Below are 22,418 nucleotides of genomic sequence, written 5' to 3' on the forward strand. Positions count from 1 at the left end.
TCCATTTAAAGGTAATTTATCAAAGTGGCGTTTTGTACGAAACAAAATCACGTATTCGCACTTCAGTTTCAAATAATATGAGCTAACAGTACGTCGGCGACACGGTCAATTTTAGCTGTCATTTCCTGGTGTCATGGAAAATTTGGTATGCACGTCAGAATCGGTTTCAGAAGCAAAGATCTTAGCTTTCTGGCTCAAGTATTTCCGAGAAGATATGTTTTAACAAGAATAATGGACAAGCTGACAAAGTTGGTCTAGCCAACTCAATACTCCTGGAAGTTATGAAGTTATGATGATAGAACTATAACACGTACATTGACACCATTGCACGGGAAAACACAATGAAATAATATACGTAATACGTCCTTAACCTTGGTTAGCTATAACTGTTACACTCAGTAGGAGGGAATAAGTTCTGTACGCCATATTTCTGTCAGAACGTTAATTTCTTGCAAATACTCGTAAACTTGGTATCGTTAGCCACTGTTAGCTCACCACGTAATGGAGCGTCAAATTGCCACAATTTAGACTATCACCTAACTCACAAAATAACCTGTTCATTACTGTCCACTTAAATACAACATGCGGTGAACGTTAGAGTACCTGAAATAGCTGAAAGTCAGAAAATTTACGGGTTAACGCCAATGTTTACTTCATGCTCTCAAAATTTCCGGTACATGTTGTTTGGGTCCTTTCAATAGCCCAGCCTTAGCTGTCTGTAATAATGCCTGTTGAAAAAATGAGTGTTTTCATTTCGAAACCCAAATTTCTACGTCTTATATTACTCATAAAGCATGCTTGGTTTCACATAATTATTCTTCAAATATCTGACGGGACATGAAATACGTATTTACGTATTTAGTGACAACAGTGGATCTGGCAGTAGCTGTAACGTTAGGCAGCTGTCATCCTGCACTTTGACCGTCTCTTGTCTGTGGTTGGTGTTGAGTTGTCCACTCTGCAAGAGCAAATTTGAATGCAAGGTAATTATTGTGTGGCATTTCTCAACAACACCTCGTCTCAACACATTTTATTGGGCTTTAGCGTTTGCTTAATTAAGCTAGGTGAAATTTACTTTGCGATTTTTTCTCCACAATGCTACTATATTTCCAGAGTTAAGGAAAGAATGTGTGGCTACATACGTAAAAAACTGTTTTTCACAGCAGCCATATTGATATGAAATAGTACTGTAAGAACAGGTGTTGCCAGTTATCTAATTAATGTTCCGTTTCATTCAGGTCAGGGTGCTGCTATTGTGCATGATGGTTCAGTGCAAAGGCTCTGCTACACTAAATGGAACTGGAGCTTAATAAGGACGATAAGGATGTATATGCAAACCATACTGTACAATAACATAATACTACATAGTGTCTTGCTTAAATTTCTACTGTACATCATTCATTTATGCAGTAGTAGTAGTATTTAGATAACATTGGCATATGTCTTACAGGTAGTATTTTTCATTTATAATACTAATACTTAGAGAAGTACTTTAGCATGCGACTAAATAGACAGTTCACTCCAAAATAAAAATACACATTTTTCTTCTTACCTTCCTAATGGAACTAAGTGGCACTGGGCTTGTGGTGCTTAAAGTGCCAAAAAACATTTTGAAAACTCAACAGCAGTGTCTCTTTCCAGAAATCATGACCGGGTTACTCACCATAATCCACAGACCTTGTTGTAAGCAGTTTCATTTTGTTACTACTGACCTACATCATCAACCGTATCACTGTGATGAAGGAAGCGTGCACCTACTCATGGATGAGAGGTTACAGCTTAGCCGAGGAGGACAGCACTGATGTTTACATCCTGTGCTGTAACAAGTAGTACGTAACAAGTAGATGCACACCTCCTTCTGTGCAGTAATTCGGGTGACAGTTGAAGTAAAATAGTTCCTACATGGAGCTGCTCTCAATGTCTGTAGACTATCTTCGCTATCCAGGTCATGCTTTCTGGAAAGAGATATTACTGTTGTATATATTTTTGGTGCTTTGAGCATCAAAAGCCAAGTGCCATCTAGTTTTATTATATTAGAAAGAAGGCAGAAATCACTACAGCTGTTATCTCCAAAAATCTGCACAGCAAAACAATCTCAACAGCACTGCATGCCAAAGAAAAAATACTTAATTTTGATTTGGAGGTGAGCCGCCCCTTAAGCACAAAAGTCAGCAAGAACTAGCTTGTGTATTTTAATTAAATTAGTATGTGTATAAGTTATTTAATGTTCAAACTGATTAACTTGGTAATTTTTTTAAAATATACACTTATTCTGAATCTGATGCCAGTTTTGAAAAAAGTTGGGACGGGGGCAACAAAAGTTCTAGGAAAGTTGTTTAATGCTCAACAAACACATGTTTGGAACACTCCACAAGTAAACAGATTAATTGGTAACAGGTGACAGGATTATTATTGGGTATTAAAGGAGCATCCTCGAAAGGCTCAGTCATTTACAAGCAAGGATGGGGTGAGATTCACCGCTTTGTGAAAAACTGCTTGGGCAAACAGTCCAAAACTTGTGCAGTGTTTCTCAACACAAACCTGCAAGGAATTTAGGGGTTTCACCATCCACAATCCATAATATCATGAAAAGATTTGGAAAGTCCATGTAAGGAGCAAGACCAAAAACCTTTGACCCCTCAGGCGGCACTGCATTAAAATCCATCATAATTACATAAAGAATACTACATGGGCCTGGGAACACTTCAGAAAGCTGTTTGTTGGTAAACTAAGTTTGTCGCAGCATCTACAAATGCAAGGTAAGACTCTACCACGCAAAGTCAAAGCCACATGTGAACATCTAGAAACACTGCCGACTTCTTTGGGCCCGAGCTCATGTGAGATGGACTGACGCAAAGTGGAAAGGCTCCATTAATGCTGAAAGGTACATGCAGGTTTTAGAGCAACATTTGCTGCCATCCAGACGACGTCTTTTTCAGACTGCTTATTTCAGCAAGACGATGCCAAGACACATTCTGCACGTGAACAACAGTGTGGCTCTGTAGTAAAAGAGTTGGGGTACTAGACTGGCCTGCCTTCAGTCCAGTGGTGCGTTATGAAGTGTAAAATACAGCAACAGAAACCCAGCACTGTTGACAACCTGAAGTAGAATATCAAGCAAGAATGAGAAAGAATTTCACTTTCAGAACTTCAACAGTTAGTGTCATCAGTTCCCAAACGCTGACTTAGTTAAAAGAAAAGTAATGTGCCCCCTTTTTTGGAATGTGTTGATGTCAGAATGAGTGTATATTTCCAAAAATGCAACATAAAGTTCAGTAGTCTGAATATTAAACATCTTGTCTTTGTACTGTATTGAAATGAATATAGGTTGAAAAGTATTAAAAGTATAAAAATGTGAAAAATGTCTACATAGCATATGTAAAATCAGCTGAACTGCATGACTTTTACCTTAAACCAGTATTGGTATTGTTACATTTCAATTCCTTGTGTTTACAGAAAGGTTTATAGATTTAACCAAAAGAAATCTTATTTCACTCATATCATACTGAATATCCAAATCACTTTGAATGACAAAATATATTTCCAAACATATTACAGACTTGATGGGAGGCTGTTTGCTGTTTGGCATTTATTTTCCTGCATTCGTCATAGCCCATTTAAAAAGAAAAAAATATTCAAGGTGTTATGGGAAATGACACCAGAAATGTTTTTGCTGTGTAGAAGCTGAACAATCTAATCTGGAAAATGAAAAATGAGTAAAACAGGCATAGAAATTACAGTGTATCAGTACATGCCGCAAGACTAGTGGTGTTTCTACATGAGAGCTACACGGCTGATTCACAAATGGGAATTTCCACCTTCATGAAGGTGAATCAGAATAACTAAGACTTCAGGATCCATTAGTAAATAACTGAATTCAATTGTGCAGTCCTGTGTTTTATTCTGACAATATGAAACAATGTCAGGTTCAAGTTTATTTCATTTATATAGCACTTTAAAAAACAAACAAATGTCATTTTGAGTGTTCATACTGTTAGGAAAATATGACACTGCAAATATAAAAGAGCCTTTTACAAACTAAGTGTTGTGTGTGTTTGAGTGGGATGGGGGTGGAATGAGAATAAAAGAAGTATTTTGGTGATTATAGTCATTATCTAAACTTCTAAAAAGCTGCATTTTTTTAAACATAAATGGTTGTATCATTGTAATAACAATCATTATCCAGTTAAGTCTTGACTTCCCAACCAGACATAGGCAAGATATGTAATCTTACAAGTTTTTTAAAAAAATGGGTCCAACAGTATTTTCTTTTGGATTTTGCCTATGGCTCAGTCTAAACTGTTAAACCCACTGTGTGCGACTTTGAGTTGCATTTAGAATAAACTGTTTAAACATATGACTGCAGTCTTTTGAGGGCATGCTTTGTTCAAGTCCCAAGAATGTGTGTGTCATCTCTTAAATCATCTCTAAATTCACCCATTATGCACATATACTGTTTTTGTGTGGAAGCTTTTGTTAAGCTAAACCATGAATAATGGTTGAACAACTTTTAAATTAAACTGTGTCTGTCTACAAACACTTATTCAGCTCGGTCAGCTACTGTATGACAATTCAGCCCCGCTTTTAACATGAGAGGCAGAACTTTAAGAGGGTTCCTTGCTGTTTCAAGTGGCCGGACAATACAGATCTCATAATATTCTCCTGCAGTGGAGACGTGGAGGGTTCTAGGCTAGCTTTTCACGCCTGCCGAGGGAAGACAATGTACTGCGAGATGTGGGAGAGAGAATTGAGCCATCCTGCAGCCAGCGGCCAGGCTTTCCAAGTCCTCCACTGCCTAGGCAGAGATTTGAAGAGATTAACACACTAGCGTTAGCTCTGATACAAGCCGAGGATTGAATTAATTATAGACTTTACTGGGCTGCGGTGCATTCACGTGGTGTAGCATTGAAATACCTCCACCCCCCTTCTTACTCCACCCGCAATAAGATTGGAACCTGTCCAAGTCAGCCAGCGATGAATACTCTATTTTTACCTTCTTCCTTGTTTCAGTCAAGCTCATGCTAATGTGGGAGATAAATAATATCAAGTGATTTTTTGTTTGGAGGCTGTCGGGAAACTAGTTTACATATTTTGCCTGAAATGCCCTCAAGGAGTCCGCCAGGCATTAGATTCTGTCCTCATTGATGAAAAGGTTTTACTGGAAAGGCTGGACGGATGTTAAGAAATTCAATAATCTCCTAAATCATTAACACATAATTTACATGAATAACCTGTAAGAAATCTTTGTCCAGAAATGAGTGTTGATGCTATAGAAATAACAAATGTGTGTCTTTATCAGATCATGACTGAAGAGGCTTTTGATGTGATGGTGGTTGGCTCCTGTATGACTGACTTGGTGAGGTGAGTAAACTTTGCCCTTACTTAACTTTGTCTACTAAACAAGTTGTGCTGGTACTCTGTTTCCTTCCTGAAGTTACCATAAACCATCCATATGTGTTCTGAGAAGGCTGAGCACAGAGGCTCTTGCTAAATCTGGGTTCAGGAAACTCCTCTGCTTCCTCAGGTGGGCCCAACAGGAAGCACACATTGGGCAAATTTTCATGACCTTATTAGGACATGTGCTTTAAAAAATGTAGCAGAGTTTCTCAACATATGGCCTTCTTTGGATATTTTTTTTTTTTTTCAAAAAAAAATTGAAAATATATTAAACTGGTTTCAAATGTATAATCATCTATGTATAGAATAATCTCTCAAAATGTTTGGGAAACTAGCATTTGGAGCAGTATTTCAAAAATAATTAGACAACTATTCATCCGCCTTTTAATCCAGTGGTTGTCAATCTGGGGGTCAGGACCGTACAAGAGGTCCCAAGATGCTTTAAGGGATTTAAAAAAAAAAAAGAAAATATGTTTGTTTATTCACATATTCTGTCTTTCTGATTCCAAGTTATGCTTTCTTGGCAAAATACTGGACAGTTTGACCTCTTTGGACCGCTAAAAATTCTTTAAATGTGCTAATTAGTGATGAGCTTAAACACCTCATCTCACCCTACCCTTCCAAATGTGTAAGAGAGCCTATGATGGCTCTATCTCGAGACAGTTTTTGGTTCTGGATTGCTGTAGAAATATGATAGCCTCCATGGAAGAAGCCTCGTGCCTTCTGTAGATATAAAGCGCTCATTTTAAGGAATCAAAGACACAACATAAATTATTTTTAGGTGATTATACACTAATAAAGACATACTATTAAATATTATATTCCATGTCTGACACATTCTGCCAATAGATACTAATAAATCTTTCACACTGGACCTTTAAAAAGTTGAAGAACTTCCATTATAGCATTGGGACTGTTATTTCACAATGGTTGCCCAACCTGGAGGTCAGAAACCCCCAAGGGGTCCCCTGATGATTTGAGGGATTAAAAAATTACATTTACTTATTCTGATTTTCTGACTCTAATTTATGCTTTTCCTTGTGCAATACTGAACACTTTGACATCTTTGGGCCACTGGAAATCCTTCAAATTAAAAAGTCCAAGAAGCAGAACCACTCTTTAATTAAAGGCAAACTATGCAGGATTTTTCCAACAAAAAAAACAAAACAATGCAAAGTCCCATATAAAAATAACCCCTGTCAATCATCACCCACAATCCACCAGCAACGTGTGCTGGTGCCTGCATCCGCAGAGACCTGTATCTTCTTATTTTCTCTTTATTTTGCCGTCTTCAGGACACTTTACCGACCCAAAACAGTGGTATTTGATGTCCTGGGAATGAGACTAAACAATCAACTCTTTCTCTGGTGCTTTTAAAAGCAGCAACTGAAGACGTTTAAGGACAATAACGTCTGATGAGAGCTTACGGATAGAACATGCTTGATTTTACAGGGTCACAAGCCAAAATGTTGGGAACAGCTTTTAATTTTTCCCAGTGCTGAAGCTGTGCACTTGCAGCTGCAGTCAGAGAGCTACTAAATTCAGGTTAATTCAGCAAAAAAAAAACTGTACTAATGTCAAGTTTTTAAATGTAGTGTCTTTAAAGGTGAGCTTTGTTATATCTGGCTGTACTCTGTTAGATACCTAGGTATCGACTGTTTTTATTTAGCTTCATGGTATCTTACTGGAAACTTATTTTCATATAAGCCTTTCAAGGGACAGATATTGCAAATTGTTATCCTCTGTAAACACTATGATACTTGCATCTGATATCTGTTTCCAGTCTGTCTATGTGTACTGTATCTGCACCTATCAAATAAACCCATAAATAAATAGTAAAAAGTATGAGCAATACTTGGAGTGTGGGGAGGCAGAAGCACAAGAGCAAAAAGTGTGGGGGGTGGAAGGATGTGTTCATCTGCTGCAATCATTAGCATTCCCAGCTAAATAACCAACCACCTACTGTAGTAACCAAGTGTTACGTACTTACTTACAGTTGCATTAGAAGAGTCTGGTTTATGACTATAATACAGTATACACAGTGTAAGAGTTTAAGGTATAAGATTAGCATCTCTGTCCCACGATTTGTTGTATTAATTTCTCAAGCAACCTCAGTCAATATTACTAGAGACCAAGTTACATTTGCCAGACAATATCAGGTAGTCCTACTCCCAAAAGGCTTTTCTTTTTGAATGAAAAAAATGGAAACATATATAAAAACAAATAAGTAATCTACGGAGCTACACAGGGTTATGTTAGGATGAAATGAGTCAAATCACAGTTTTCCACATTAATAATACTAGGACCATACCACAATACAAGAATAGTTCTGTTTTGTTTTGTTCTGTTCTGTTCTCTTTTTTTTCAGTTTTTTCTACATGGATCCTCAGCTGGAGACATGCAGCTTTAGTCTCAGTCTTTTAGCACAACATCAAGTGCGTATTTAAGATCCCCATTTCCAAGGTTCTTGTTTCGAAAATTAAAAAGTCAGCAGCAAACATTAAAAAGTCAGCCTGCGACAGTGGAGCTACTGTTAGCTTATTAAGCTAATTGGCTATAGCTGATAAAATTGTTGTAGTTTCATACTGCAAAATTGGCAATTGTGGTTGTTCTGATATCAGTATAGAAATGCTGTAATACAGCTCAAACTGCTAGCTAGAACCAGAGGCCATATAACAATAATGGCAATCATATGGTAAAGGTAGATCATATCCACCCAGGGTTAGTAGTATACAGCTGTTTTATTTCTATATTTATATGTCTTTAATGCACTGCTATCAAATCAGTACTTGGCACTGGCTGGCAGGCTAAGTTTACGTATCATAAAGGAAAAAATAGTAATAGAACATCTTTATGTTTATACTGCAGCCATCAAGTGCAATTTATTTATTTAAGACCTCCATTTAGAAGATTCTTGTTTTAAAATGAGTCAGCAAGAAACATTAAAAAGTCAGCAGCCCCAGACAGTGATTTTTCAACTAACTGATGCACTAATGTTAGCCTAATTAGCTAGTTAGATACAGCTAATAGCATTTACCAGCAATTGTTGTCATTTCAGACAGATTGTACCTAGAAATTAGAGTCCTGCTTCTGTGTATTTCTGTCTGAAATCAAGGACATATTGTAATTGTAAACTGCATTATGTCTCACACAAGGATGGAAAGCTCAACAGGCATAGCAACAGTTAATTTAAGCAGTGTAGCTTAGGAAACGCACAATTGTCTTTGCTTAAACATGTTTCCCTTTATTATTATTAACCAGCACCACCACTATTTTCCTTCAGGGATTTTATTTTGACATGCAGCCTTGTGGAAAATGTGGCATAAGGGCTGATGGGTGTTTTCCATTATGGCCTGAAATGGACTGCACAGTCCGGTCTACACAAGAATAGAGGAAGTAGTCTAAACTTAGATAATGCTGCTGTCTTTTCAATACTTGTCCTGAAAAGCCTGAAATGTTGTAGAGAGTCTGAGTGTTTAGTCCAACAGCTTTTAGGCCATTGGGGAACAACAGTGAGCAGACTTCAGGTCAAATAGGGGACATCTGTCCATCTTTCTACTAAGTTTTATAATATTTTCAGCCAGAGGAACAGATCATTCTTTAGACTTTTCTTACAAACACATCAGATGCTGTTCTAATGTATTAAAATGGATTCACTACTCCAGCAGGTTGTCATTGCTACTATTGATCTCGTCATTGACAGATGATGCAGGTGTGACCATCCCACGGTAAATCCGACTCAGGTTTCACAGACTCAAACTGTGCAGATGATCTGGTATAATTACTGCTTACTAAAATGTCAGTGTTGCATCATCCTCATACGTGGTGAGATTTGTTGAGCCAAGTAGGATCCATTCCCACAAATCATTAGTCATCAACTCCAGCACAATGGGTTAGTTGAAAACAATTTGTCACCCTCATTTACCATAACCTTTGTGAGGAATGACACAATCTCAAAGAGATACATCAAGTAAAACGCAGCACAATGTCAAGTCTTCATGGGCTCCAGCCAAATAAACGTCTCACTGTCAGCGTGTCGTCTGAGCTTGTGCGACAGTTTTGTCATACAGCTTGTTTTATATTTTTATGTGAAACCCGGGGAATAATGCGTGTCACCTGCCTGCCAGCAAACGGAGATCTGAATAAACAACCGCAATCTGTGCTGGTGGGAGAAAAGTTTTATGGCACTCCAGTGAGCACACACTCCAATTCAAGTTGTCCCATTTTAGTTGTCACTCACAAGTCCCCACTTATCAAAAACATATGCCTTCTCCTACTGGAGGTTTTTTTTTGGTATGTATTTATTTTGTTGCTCATTAGCAATTCAACCAGTGACTTTCTGCTTTGAAGGGCAGGAGTTGTCAATTAAGACCCTAATAAGCTAACGGGAAATGGCCTGTTTTTGGAGAGTATGTGTGTATGTGTGCGTGGGGTTGGGGCTTTTTGGATGGAGGTCAGAATGCGGATAGGGGAGGGTAGTTGGAATACATTCGCAACCCTTCAAAGTGATATGCATGGCTTTGAAGTTAGAAATCCAGTTGTCTTGAACAGCCAGTGTTTGGGTGGCAGTACAATTAACTGACAGACAGCGGAGGCACACACACACACACACACACACACACACACACACACACACACACACACACACACACACACACACACACACACTCTTTCTCTCCCTGCTTCTGCCCTGCCTTAACAAACACACAACACAGATCTCGGTGGCGCTGCATTATAAATGTATCCGTCAGGCTGTAGAACATACTATGCTGCTTTTTTACTGAAAGGTTATGTTTAATTGCCTGCTATATGCAGCGAACACAGAGGAGGAGCAGCTCCTCTCAGGCTTTTAACTCATTGTCAAAGCCATACAGTGCCCCCTGCTGCCACAGCTCACTGAGTGGAGACTCTCCTCATCTGCTCAGTGAAACCTGAGATTCCCAAATTATAGAGCGGACCCAAAATGCGCCACAGGATTGTTTCTATCAAAGCACAGTAAACACACCTTGATCTAATGTTTTTATGAGAGTGAATCTCAAGCCCAGGCTCACAAATTTGGGCCCCAGCTGTGAGTGTGGTAACCATTAGTGAACTAGAAAATCAATCTGCGACAACTTTAATCAAAGTTAAATATTTTTCAATTATAAAAGTGAATATTTCCTGTTTTTCTGTCTCTTCTATGATAGTAACCTGAATATTCATTTTGGTTTTGGACTGTTAAATATGATAAAACAAAGACATTTGAAAACATCATCATGGGCTCTGAGAATTTTTCAGACTTTGCTGATATTTTGTAGCGTTGAGACCATGTGTGACCAGGTGGTTTCCAACTAGGGATGTTGCAAAATACCGGTATTGATGATAAATGTGCAGATAATTTGGTACCTCTTAAACATGCTGTCCACTTTTAAATAATTTCCATTTCTTTCTGTTTCTGCATTGTGTCCTTCCCCCAGACTCTCTCTCCACCTACCTGCACTTGTATTTTAGGTGTAATTAATTAGCAAAAAAAAGAGAGTTAAAGATACATGTGACTAATTATATTATTATTATTATTATTATTATTATTATAAATATTTCTTTCATTTTTTATTACAGATTGCCAGGGACTGAAATTAGGTAGATGTGCTCCCTTCACTGACTGGCTAGTAAAGTTTGAACATTCAGTATCGCCATTTGACCAGTGGACCAAAAAGTTAATCTTGCATCCTGGAAATGGCAGTAATATTACTATCATGAACCTTTTTAACCGTGATAATCTTGTAGTGAAAATCTGACATAGTGACATCCGTGTTCCCCTGTTGTGCTCGGTGACCCCTTTTGGAGCTTTTTGATTATTTTACCTTCTAGATTTTTTCATTTGGATATTTTTCTTGAACAGGTAAAACTATCCAGTTTTTAACTACAAAAGCAAAGATTAGAGATTTTAAAAAAAACTTAAAAAAAAACATTTTTCTTCTGTCTTTGATTGCCTTTGATTATCTTGTGGTCTCTCAGATTTTTTTTTTTTTTGAAATTATTTTTTTCTTTTCTTTTTGTCCCATTAATTTTCTTGCAGCCACTCAGGTTTGACCCATTGAAGGCATCCAAAATCCACAGTTTGGGAATAACTCTCATAGCACACAGTCGCCCCTGAGGGCACCTCAGTGATGTCTTGTGGAATAGTGTTGTTTACAAGTGAAAGTTTTATAAGTATATAATCACAAAGTATGAAGTTGTTATTTTTAAAATATTCCCCATTGTTTTCTTTTTCTATACCATAAGCTGTGCTACAGATCTGTCTGGTAACCTTTTATTTAAAAAAAAAGTAATTAAAAAACATGCAATAAAGCTGTTATTTCCATAAGCGCCATCTAATTCAGACAGTGAACAGGTTGATGAGTGGCTTATTATATCCACTGATACAGGCCGTTTGTGACCACCGAGTGAATAATAGCAACATGCACGTGGCTCCAGCAAATGGTCTGACCGCACAAAAATAAACGCCTACGTTCCACTCCGACACTGCTCCTCTTGTTAGCGAAGCAGCCCGCTGTGTACATATAAGGTATGCTGTCTTTGCTCTACCTGTTCTTTGTTAAGTCCCTTCACCTTGACCTAATCTTCAGCTGAAGGGACCTTCATGGAAAATTATACAAGACGAGAACAAAAATGTCTCCTCAGTGGTGCATAAAAAGCTTTTTGTCTGATGCACCAAATGAGCTGAAGGTCATCACACTGATATTAAAATTGCTTCTGTGTTTATTACGACCATTTAGTATCCATACTCTTCTTTCAGTAAATTGATGAATTCGAACAAAACCTTGAGATCACTCTGTATACTGTATTGTGCACATAAGTTCTCTTTTGAGGTTGTGTTTGAAACTGGAAAGACAAGTTCTACTTCAAACTCTGGAAAACAGAATTTCAGTTTGTTTGTGTCCAAGTCTACTTCCCCCTGTTGCTCACCAACAGCTGAGGAATGACTTTAATAGAGACGGAGGAGAGGGAAATGAGAGCCAGCCTCAAAGCAAACACTTCACGTCACTGAACACCTGCTTTGGCCTTTTGGTTCCATGGGAGAAAACGCACTGAGGTTGCACTTTAGCACATAAGTGCCCTGTTTGTTTGGTGCACTCACCACAGACAACAATAGCCAAGTGTCTCTCCGGGCATGAAGAGGCGTGGGTGGGTTTATTTAAGAATTTGGAAATCTGTTTATCTTACCTGTCAGTTATCCGGCTTCAGGTGGCTGTCAGCCAAATGTTATGTTAACAATGCTACAAAGGCTGTGTATCATTATTTATCACAATTTTATTCATATCTCAATAAATGTCAAGAGCACTTAAATGTTAAGATCATATCCGACACAACAAATCAGTTCCCTGGGCATTTTTGTAACATCTGTGTATGAAGGACACAGATAAATGCTTCTTACATGATAATCCTTTCAGCCTTTACACCTCACAAAAAGCCTTCTTATCAGTTTACTAGTATTACTAAAGAAAGAACCAAAAGAGATAAGCAGAGGACAATCCATCAGACCAAAAACTGATTCAGTACTACTATAAATGATATGTTCAGTCAAAAAAATAAATAAAAAGAAGATATATTTTTGGAAAAGCACTTGGTGTCTTGCTGAGAGTTATATGAAAAGATGTTACTACTCTAAACTACAGTCTCAATTACCTTTTCTGTGCTTGGGGTAGTTTTTAACATTTCTGTGTGTTTATACATTAAACAAACAAGATATATGTGGTCATTGCTGAGCTTTAGCAATGTTGGTAGAGTTTTTTTAAAAACTTTCTAGATAGCCAAACTAGCTGTTTCCACTCTTTATGCTAAGCTAAGGTAATTAGGGATGTTCCTAGCATCTGTCGATTAAACAGAAATTTGGATTTAGGCTAGTCAACAAGTCTACAACTGACAAAATGAATTCAGAAAATGATTTCATATTGGTTTGCTGAGTGTGGCTAACATTAGCAGTGCTACCAGCAGCAGCCTGCTCTCCTTGCAGGTCAACATTCACATGCCTGTACTGAAAGTGGTTACAAATTGCTCAAGTCAAGTAGTTACATCAGTTTATCCTGACACAGCCCACATACAACCGGATTTTTGTTTTCTAGTTGCGGGTAGCTGCATAATATCTTAGATACAAAAGTTAAATGTTGTTGTACTGTACATCAGTAAAGTATTACTAACATCCCTAAAGCTAATCAGCTGCTAGCAGTAGTTGAAGTAGTATCGTTCTCTCTTTTTCTTTATGCGGTAAACAAGGGGCAGGGTAACCATCTAACCATCTCCTGGCTCTACTTTCATATTTATCATACAGTTGTATTTATATTTTCATCTACCTCTGGCCTGAAAAACAAAAAATTCCTGAAGTGGTCTTATTCCTTCCTATGCAACACTGGCACATTCTCTGACACTCTGCTCAAAAATGAAGAGGCTAAACACCAACTAAGCAAATGGTTCAGAGCGTAATGATATGATCTTAAAGAAATAGTTCTAAATTTTAGGAAATTTGGTTATTTGCTTTCCTTCCCATTTTCAAGGTGCTGTGTGAAGAAATGTGGATGTATTAATTGCTTTGTATAGCCAATGTGTGAACAGATTGTTGCTAAAATGAGACCTTCCCCTGATTTTCTTGGTTGCCCATATAACAGACTGTAGCCAGATTTGATCTGAAGGACTCGAGATGGTTTTTCTGGAGAAATCCAAAGGATGAGACATTTCTGCATGTTCCTGCATGCCCCTTTCTACTACCATCTACTTAATAGCATCTCTAAAGCTCACTAATTAACACGGTATATCTCATTTGTTTAATCTGTACAAAAAGCTAGTGTAAAGTACATGTTGTGGTTTTACAGATTGTTATGTGCTAAACTATTTCTTGTCTGGCTTTCCTGGAGTTTTGCCATCACCATGGGCCTGGCAACCTGACAGTGATGGATAAAACAAACAAGTGTTCATCAGTGAGCTTTGAAAGTGCTGGGCAGAGCCAGGCTAGCTACTGCACCCTAAACTCAGCTTACCAGGCACTGGTGCTAGTCACATTTACCACGACTAGCACAGTTGTGTCACAGTAGACATTTTGTGAGGGATGTATTTTTGTAGTATTTTTTTCTTTCGTTGTCAAATATTAGTAATATTCTCTATTTATTACACATTGTTGTTTTGTTTGTGATGATGTCATAGGTGTGTTTTCTGGTTTTTAACCCACCTGCTCTGTCCTGCCACCTAATGATATTAGCTTTTATGAAGTGGAAACAGCATATAATTTATTGCCATTTCCCCCCAACAAAACATAGCTTATTACCATTAAATAAAAATGTAGATTGGTGTCAGTGTGTAGGTTATTTCGTTTCACAAAGAGTCACACAGCAGTGACACAGGTGGGAAAAATTTACTAAGACAGCTGCACAAAAGTAGAATAGGTGTGTGTGTGTGTGTGTGTGTGTGTGTGCGCGCATGTGTGCGTATTTACATGTGTTAGTCCTTTGTTCCGTTTGCTTCTCACCACATTTCAGCCTCACTGACCCTACATCCTGTTATAGCTCTGGGCATTTCAGTGTTTTCACACGCTGGTGCAAAAACAGCAGCATTTATAACAACCTCCAGTGTTTGCCACCAGCGTCTCACTTACTGGAAATCCTGGGATTGAGTGAACTTACTGTAATAGCACACCTGCCACAAACACACACACACACACACACACACACACACACACACACACACACACACACACACACACACACAAGTATAAAAAAGAGCAACAACAGCGTGCGTGAAAAACAAGTTTATGACAACATTTCACCATCCGCAAATCCTTTGGCACCGGACGGCACTGGCCCGGGGCCAGACCACACTGTCCTGACGTACAATATGAAACTGTCTGCTCCCCATGTTACTCACCAGCTGCTCTGGCTCCGTGATTGGAGGAATCAGCAAACAGACAGCTCCTCCTGAGGGCACCCACCTGTGGCATATCAACCCTGAGGGGAGGGGCGGGACTTAACCCAACCCTGATGAGTCAGGCATTACTGTTGCGGTCAGTGTCAAGTTGAGACATCTATGGGTTTTGCTAGTTGCATCATTTGCAAATTTGGAGAGACTTGCGTGGGCATATCTGACTGAATGTCTAGGTTAAACATCTAGAGTGTCTTTTATAGTGATGAAGCAATTGTAAACGGCAAGTTCTGTCTGTGTTTTTATTTCTGCTGTTGTTTTTAAGTATGGAAAATGGAAAATGGAAAATGGGGGGGAAACTCAAAGAAAAAAGTTTCCTTTGCTCCATTTATTCCAGTTTGCATTTTGTTGACCTTTCTGTGAAAGACCTCCCCAAGACCAAAAGATGTAATTCTCAGCAGACTCCACAGAAACCTCTTGTTTGTGTGTTTTTGCACATGTTCCAGCAATAAATAAATAGCTTAACCAGGGAAAGATTTGGCCCTGAAGGGTTGTCTTCACATTTTGACTTCTCCCTTTACTCCTTGGTTTCAGTGAAGAACACTAACTGTGCCAAATAAAACACTTTACAAAGTTTGATGGAAGGTTTTTAAACTTTAATCTACAGTGTGAAAAGATGAAAAAAGTAAATAAAAATTCAAAATCCAAGCAAAGCATTCCTTAAAGGAGAGGAATCTTCATCTTTTATCTCCCAAATCCCATGAGGTTCTATTGAATGTGAATGTGTAAATCTTAAAATTGTGCTCATTACCTATTTTTTTTTCCTCAGCCAGGCACCAAGGCTACCCAAAGCTGGGGAAACCATCCATGGTCACAAGTTCTTCATTGGCTTCGGTGGGAAAGGGGCCAACCAATGCGTACAGGCTGCTAGACTGGGGGCCAAAACCGCTATGGTGTGCAAGGTATGAAACAGGAATCAAGTCTGCAGCCATTCACTGCAGCTGTGCTGTAGAGTTTGTATTATATTGTGTATTAGTTTGCATGACTGTGTGCATGTCAGTGAAAGGTTCTTTTGCTTGTCCAACCTTTGGCCCATCCACGTCTTACTCAGTACAAATAATCAGCCATAAGCTACCATAGTCCACCAACTAGTTAACAACCACCAAAAACCTCATAGCTTCGTTCACACTTCAGTCATTTCACCACATCAACTCTCCATGCCTCATTTTGTCTTGATCAATACCATGCCGCATGCATACGCCCACCCACGCTTGCGCGCCTTCAAACAAGCCTATTCCCATACCATACAACCCCGAGTCTCCAATCAGTAAGCTCAGCGTGGCCTTTCAACCTGAGCACTAAAGCACCGAAGCCCCACCTCTGTCAGAACAAAGAGGCCCGATCGATAACAACCCAGTGCGGGAGGAGCTCTCCGGGCATGGGGAGAACCCAAAAATAGACACCCGGGCTTGTCAAAAACATCCAAGACGGAAGGCCGCTCTTCAAAGAGAATGGGGCCAAGCAGCCAATACCAGCCCAACCCACTATCACAGCCAGTTAGAAGTGCCCGCGATTTGGCACGTTTTTTGGAAAGCGTGGGTTCGAAGTAGGCGCCTCAGGGCAAGGTGGGGACCCCTTCCACAACCCAAAGTAGCTACAGATGTGGACATCCCTGTGCGGATCAGGGGAAGAGGGGAAGGAGGGAAGGAAAACGAAAGCGAGGTGGGCATGAAGAGGCGTGAAGGCGGGGTTACCGTGTCTTGAAGGCTTGGCGCAGCTGGTCGTGTGTTTGCGCGTGTGTGCGTTTGTTGACTTTGTGTGTTCGTTTTTGCACATTTGCGGCGGCGGCACCATGCCAGTATGCTGGCAGGGCACACAAAATCCAACCCAACTGAGGTTTGAGTATACCACTTTTCAAAAGTTGCCGCTAACCAAGTCTGACCCCGCTTGACACTGTTTTTGTTGTTATCGTTTTGCCTTCCATCTTTTCTAGGTTGGTAAAGACTTCTTTGGAGACAATTACATCCAGAATTTCAAGGACAATGGTGTACACACAGGTAAGATAAAGGGATTTTTGCATGATATGCCAAATTGGTTGCCATTTTTCATGTTGCATGGCAAAAAGTTCACACTTAGAACCGTGTTTTTTTTTGTTTGTATTTTGTCAATTCTTTTTAGTTACTCAAGGCTCTTGGATATACTACTACTCTCTTGTTATGAGCAGTGGTAGTTAAACCATGTGGATTTTAATACTGTATCAGACCCCAAGTGTTTGTAGCCTGTCTCTTCATAGTCAAAAAGCAGTGATCTAAGCCAAATGCACTTGAAGCAATTAATAGTGGTTATGATGGTGACATTTTCTTGGTGTTTGAAAAAAGTTGGTCCTATTTTTTGGGGCTATGCTGTCAAGGAAGAAAGAAAGAAAAGCAACATATTTCTTTTTGTCGGGAAGACAAAAATGGGTGCTTTCAAACTCTGTTTTGTACCTCTCATCTTTTCTTTCTATCTCAGAATTCGTGGGGCAGACCTCTGACGCCGCCACAGGAGCTGCCTCCATCATTGTCAACGATGCAGGTAAATGCTTTTGCCACTAAGATCCTAAAAGCTCTCGTTTTAGAAATGGCGCTGCGCACACACACAACCAAGAGTGCATGTGTGTTGCCAGCGCACACTTTCTCACTGCTACACACACACTGTACGCCCATGCATTCAGTATTGCCATTGACTCACTGCTACTCAAGTGACTGTAATCACCGGATACACACACACACACACACACACACACACACACACACACACACACACACACACACATATACAAATGCATAAGTGCACCAAAACCATGCTGAGAATCCACAGGTTCCAATCTGCTACAAACCAAGGCTTTCCTCACGGAGAGCAATTTCTGTCATGTTGTACACACTGTACAGACTAGTTATGTAAAACTCCCATGATGTGTGGAAACCCTCTTGGATTTGTATCCATTTTCTAGCATCAGGAAAATACATTGTCATACGTCATTGTGCTGTGCAGCTTACTGTTTAAATTTAATGTTTTCAAAGAAGATTGAGGTCTAACTTAAAGCAGTTAATTGAGACATAACAATTAAGAAATAATGACCCATAAAGCAGTGTGCACATGCAGTTAATTAAAATGTGTTGAGCACTTTCCTTTAATTGATTAAAAAAGAAATGTTCAACAAAAAAACAAACCAAAGAGTAACAGAGATACACATGAAACCCTCAGTGTTTAAAATTGGTTTATTGTATGTTTTCTGAATTTAAAAATGCAATGACCAAATGAGTATATGCTTAAAGGGTTAATGAGGCATTTCAAAGAGCACCTGAATGTAAAAGTTCATTTGCAGCACATTTAAAACTGACACTGATTCTCTGATATATAACAGATGTCTTGAAGATAAATGGATTGAGTTACTTTTTTATGTGCAAATTAAGCTGCACATAAATGAGTGTTAATGGCAAAAATAAACGGTGTAAAGATAAAAGGAACAACACAACAAAGTGCAATGAAAACAGGCTTGGCAAACAGGCAATGGTTTAATGGGACCCAACCCAAAGGAAGGTTTACTGAACTGACAGAGTTTTGAACAGGCATCACCAGGACATTCATCATGTAGCTCTCCCAGCTAAGGTGAGCTCACTACACTAACAAAGGAAAAGAAATGCGTAACAACATTTTTTACATACACTAGATATCAAACAAAAGTTAAGTTAATGTTTAAGTTGCTGTGAGCTGCAAATTCACCACTTGTAAGCAGACGGAAGATTATATTGTTATCTCTGATCTTTTTCGGGCAACGCCTCTCTTCCTCCAATCAGTTTCCTATGTCTCAGAACTAATATATGTCCGCGGTGTCTGCAGCTGTCTGTATGCACATCCTGGTGTATAATCCATGGTTCATTCAGATATACCCTATGACTGGGTGTGCAGCTGCCTGTACCCGTCACAAACATCTTCACTGAGCACACAGTTCGCCACTTGACGTAGTGTAATGATTTTACCCAGAGAGCAGCGTAAAAGTTGGGAGCACTCACTCTGCAGCTTCCTCTGGGAACTGAAACGTCCCCAGATGTACACTATACATTGACTGACAAATAAAATGCTTGACTTGAAGATTTTCCATCAACTGAAGGGTCTCCAACTGATGATTTGACTTCCAGAGGTGTAGCCCTGTTGGAAACCTGACCATTGATGTCCCATGTGATACTGTACATATTTTAATGCCAAATGACTGGTCAGTATTTTACCCTTGTAACAATAAAATGTACAGTAAGTCACCCCAGCCTCTCACATCACACATACCCAATTTACGGACGAGAGAGTAACCATGGATTCCTCCTACAGTGGCTTTTGTATCTTCACACGTGTCTTTTGGTGTTCACTGGCAGGTGAGAATGCCATTGTGATTGTGGCTGGTGCCAACATGCTGCTGGGCAGTGAGGAGCTGCAGAAAACTCTTCCAGCCATCCGTCATGCAAAAGTGTTGGTGTGCCAGCTGGAGATCAGCCCGCAGACTTCCTTGGAGGCACTACGTATGGCTCAGGAGAACAAAGGTCAGTGAGTGTCACTCTTCTGCATGTGATGTTTTGTCTGCAGGTTCCTCTCAAGTCAGAGAGAAAATTGTTTATTCTTAAAAAGTATAGAAGAAGTGGGAACAAAGGCTGTGGTCAGTGTGGATTTAATGATGTTGCAATGGATCTCGGTAGTGACGGAGGAAGAAAAAGTGTCCAAGAAAGTATCAAAATGTCCTCAAGCCACTTCTGCAAAATAATCCACTTCTTTGCTGGCCATCTGTGTGCTGAGGATGTTCCAAACCCTCAAATTTTGGCCAAATTATAACTACACTATACACTGCTATTTACCCTGTTGAGCCTGCTCCTTCTTGGCCAGGTGAGCTGCCCTGTCGAAGCTTACTCATTAGCTAGCTTGACACTGCATATACTATGAACACAACAGATCCTACATGGCTTAAAAGAGGTTTTGTACAAGTTTATTGTCACACATTGACTCAGGAAGAAAATTCAATCACATAGTAAAAACTAGTTGCTCTGTTTTAGTGACACGACTGATAACCAGTCAGGGCCGGCTGCTGGCTTAAAAACTGTGGTTCTTCAGGGCCGCATCTGTTACAAAGGGCCACATGATCAGTCTGACTTTCTTTCCTGCTTGCTGTACAGCCACAGTGGCTTTGATGCCCAATTTCATTTTCTCCTCTGCTTTTTTGATGTCAGGTTTTTAGACACCAGTACTTTTTGTTGAGATTCTAATTGAACAACATCAAGTGAACGGCTGCACACATAACCAGTGTTTGTTTGATTTTGGGATGGTATGAACCACTGGAAACTAGGCTGTTTAGGTGTGACAGAGAGAGAGAGAAAGAGAGAGAGAAAGTCCTCATGCAGAGAAGCGCAAGAAGGGGAGCACGTGAATACTGACAGAAATATCGACAACGTGATTTAAACTTTCTTGGATCATGGAGCGTAAAGTTCTTCTGCAGTTCTGTGGTTTACACTGCAGACTAGAGTCTCTGTTATCAGTGACAAACAGATAGATCTGTATTATATGCTTGTGTCCTCTATGAAACGTTTCATTGTGCTGCTGTTCATAAGCTGTCTCTCTACATGGCAGCCCATTTCTGCCAATGTGGGAGTGTATTGAGGCCACAAACCAAATCTTGTTTAGGACATCCAAAATCCTAGGGCCTGCCCTGTAGCCTGTTAACTACAGCTGGAATTCAGACAATAAAATAGGAGGAGGTAAGTTTGTCAGGCTAGCCAATCAAGAGGCTAAGTTAGAGTGGTTTTGATCAATGCAGGAGTGGAAGGCATACGCTCTTAAGACCTGAATACTCCCAGACAGACGTATACTACTTACATAGTCCACCAGGAGACCATGTTATACACATGCACAGACAGTATTCCATAGCATGTTGTACTGTTATGGCCTGGTGGATGAGCTGCAGACAAGTCTGTGCTGTCACATCAAATTGGAGCTACGCATATGTTTTTTAACTGGTCATGAAACAGTCACAATTTCTGTATAGTCGTTCTTAACGCCCGCCAAAAGGTTGGATTCTCCTTGTAATCAGATGAAACGAGCCTGTGTTTAGCCAGTTTAAAACAAGCGGCAGGAGATTTTTCTCTTGACAATGTTATTTTCACTACAGCCTTTGTCCATAGGGGCCTCCAAAATCAACAAAATATGAAACTTATGTGTAGTAGCTTTAAATGCAGTTCTAATGTTATTTGTGCTTCTATGACACTATGTTTTACCAAGACACAGATGAACATTGTGGCCATTCAGCAGAGTACTTTTGCATTCAGACATGACTGCACAAACTAGTTCATTTCAAGGATACATTCACTTTAAATGTGGGCTTATGAAACCTCCAGATACTTCATTGTCTGCCTGACAATGCCATTTTTTAAGATAGAAAAATACAGTGGAGGATGAGAAGATGCGTCTATGTGATGATTTGTGTTCCACATTTACACTTTCCTACACTGTTTAGAGAGAGGCTTCCCACTGACTCGAATCACTTTATCAAGTGAAGTGTGAGATGTGGACAAATGTAATATTTTCACGAGTGTTTGTTGTTCTTCTGCTTCTCACTTTCTACATCAACCACCACGACTTTACACACATTAAATACCAACAGGATCCTTGTAATCCTGCAAAAACAAAAACCTATTTTAGATCACCGTCCTCCCTCTGTCCCTTCCTCCCTCCACCTTGTTGGTGATAACCAGGTTACTGAGCTCATCATCTTTAACAGCATCCTATTATTAGCCGGCCTCCGCGTCATTCGAGACGTCTGGGGAGCCTCTCGCCCCTGTCATCAGGGCCTGTCGTCGGTAATCGCTCGCTGCAGGCTGCCAGAACGAAAGAGTCGCAGCCATAACCGTGTTGCAGATGGGATACCCAGATGGCCTTGCCGAGCGCCACCCTCTTTCCCCGAACCCCCCCCCACCCCCCCCCACCGCCCTCCTCCTCCTCCTCCTCCTTGCTGCGCCGACCGTACCACGGGATTAGGCTCGACATGTGGCTCCAGCAGAGAGGCGAGGCGAGCGGAGACGTTTGGCAAAGATGCCACCTCGATGCTGCCGCACCAG

The 22,418-nt window shown here is 39.8% G+C and overlaps 2 protein-coding genes across 3 annotated transcripts in view; one reads left to right on the plus strand and one right to left on the minus strand.

The window, feature by feature from the left end:
* The window catches only part of babam2 (BRISC and BRCA1 A complex member 2), a 117,075-nt gene extending 116,331 nt beyond the window's left edge, over nucleotides 1-744 (minus strand). Inside the window, exon 1 of the mRNA XM_084743188.1 lies at nucleotides 604-744. The gene's annotated coding sequence lies outside the window, so the exon portion shown is untranslated. The remainder of the gene's footprint in view (nucleotides 1-603) is intronic.
* Nucleotides 1-22,418, plus strand: part of rbks (ribokinase) — a 54,733-nt gene that overhangs the window by 791 nt on the left and 31,524 nt on the right. The window contains exons 1-6 of one of the 2 annotated variants that reach the window (XM_084743190.1): nucleotides 896-983; nucleotides 5,300-5,361; nucleotides 16,115-16,247; nucleotides 17,279-17,342; nucleotides 17,797-17,859; nucleotides 19,695-19,859. In XM_084743190.1, the coding sequence (XP_084599316.1) occupies nucleotides 5,303-5,361; nucleotides 16,115-16,247; nucleotides 17,279-17,342; nucleotides 17,797-17,859; nucleotides 19,695-19,859 (484 nt within the window). In that variant the 5' untranslated portion in view covers nucleotides 896-983; nucleotides 5,300-5,302. Of the gene's footprint in view, nucleotides 1-895; nucleotides 984-5,299; nucleotides 5,362-16,114; nucleotides 16,248-17,278; nucleotides 17,343-17,796; nucleotides 17,860-19,694; nucleotides 19,860-22,418 lie in introns of those variants that run through there. The other variant, XM_084743189.1, reaches the window with a different exon arrangement.

Source organism: Lutjanus erythropterus, chromosome 18 (genome assembly GCF_056507025.1).
Source record: "Lutjanus erythropterus isolate fLutEry1 chromosome 18, fLutEry1.hap2, whole genome shotgun sequence".
Classification (NCBI taxonomy): Eukaryota; Metazoa; Chordata; class Actinopteri; order Lutjaniformes; family Lutjanidae; genus Lutjanus; species Lutjanus erythropterus.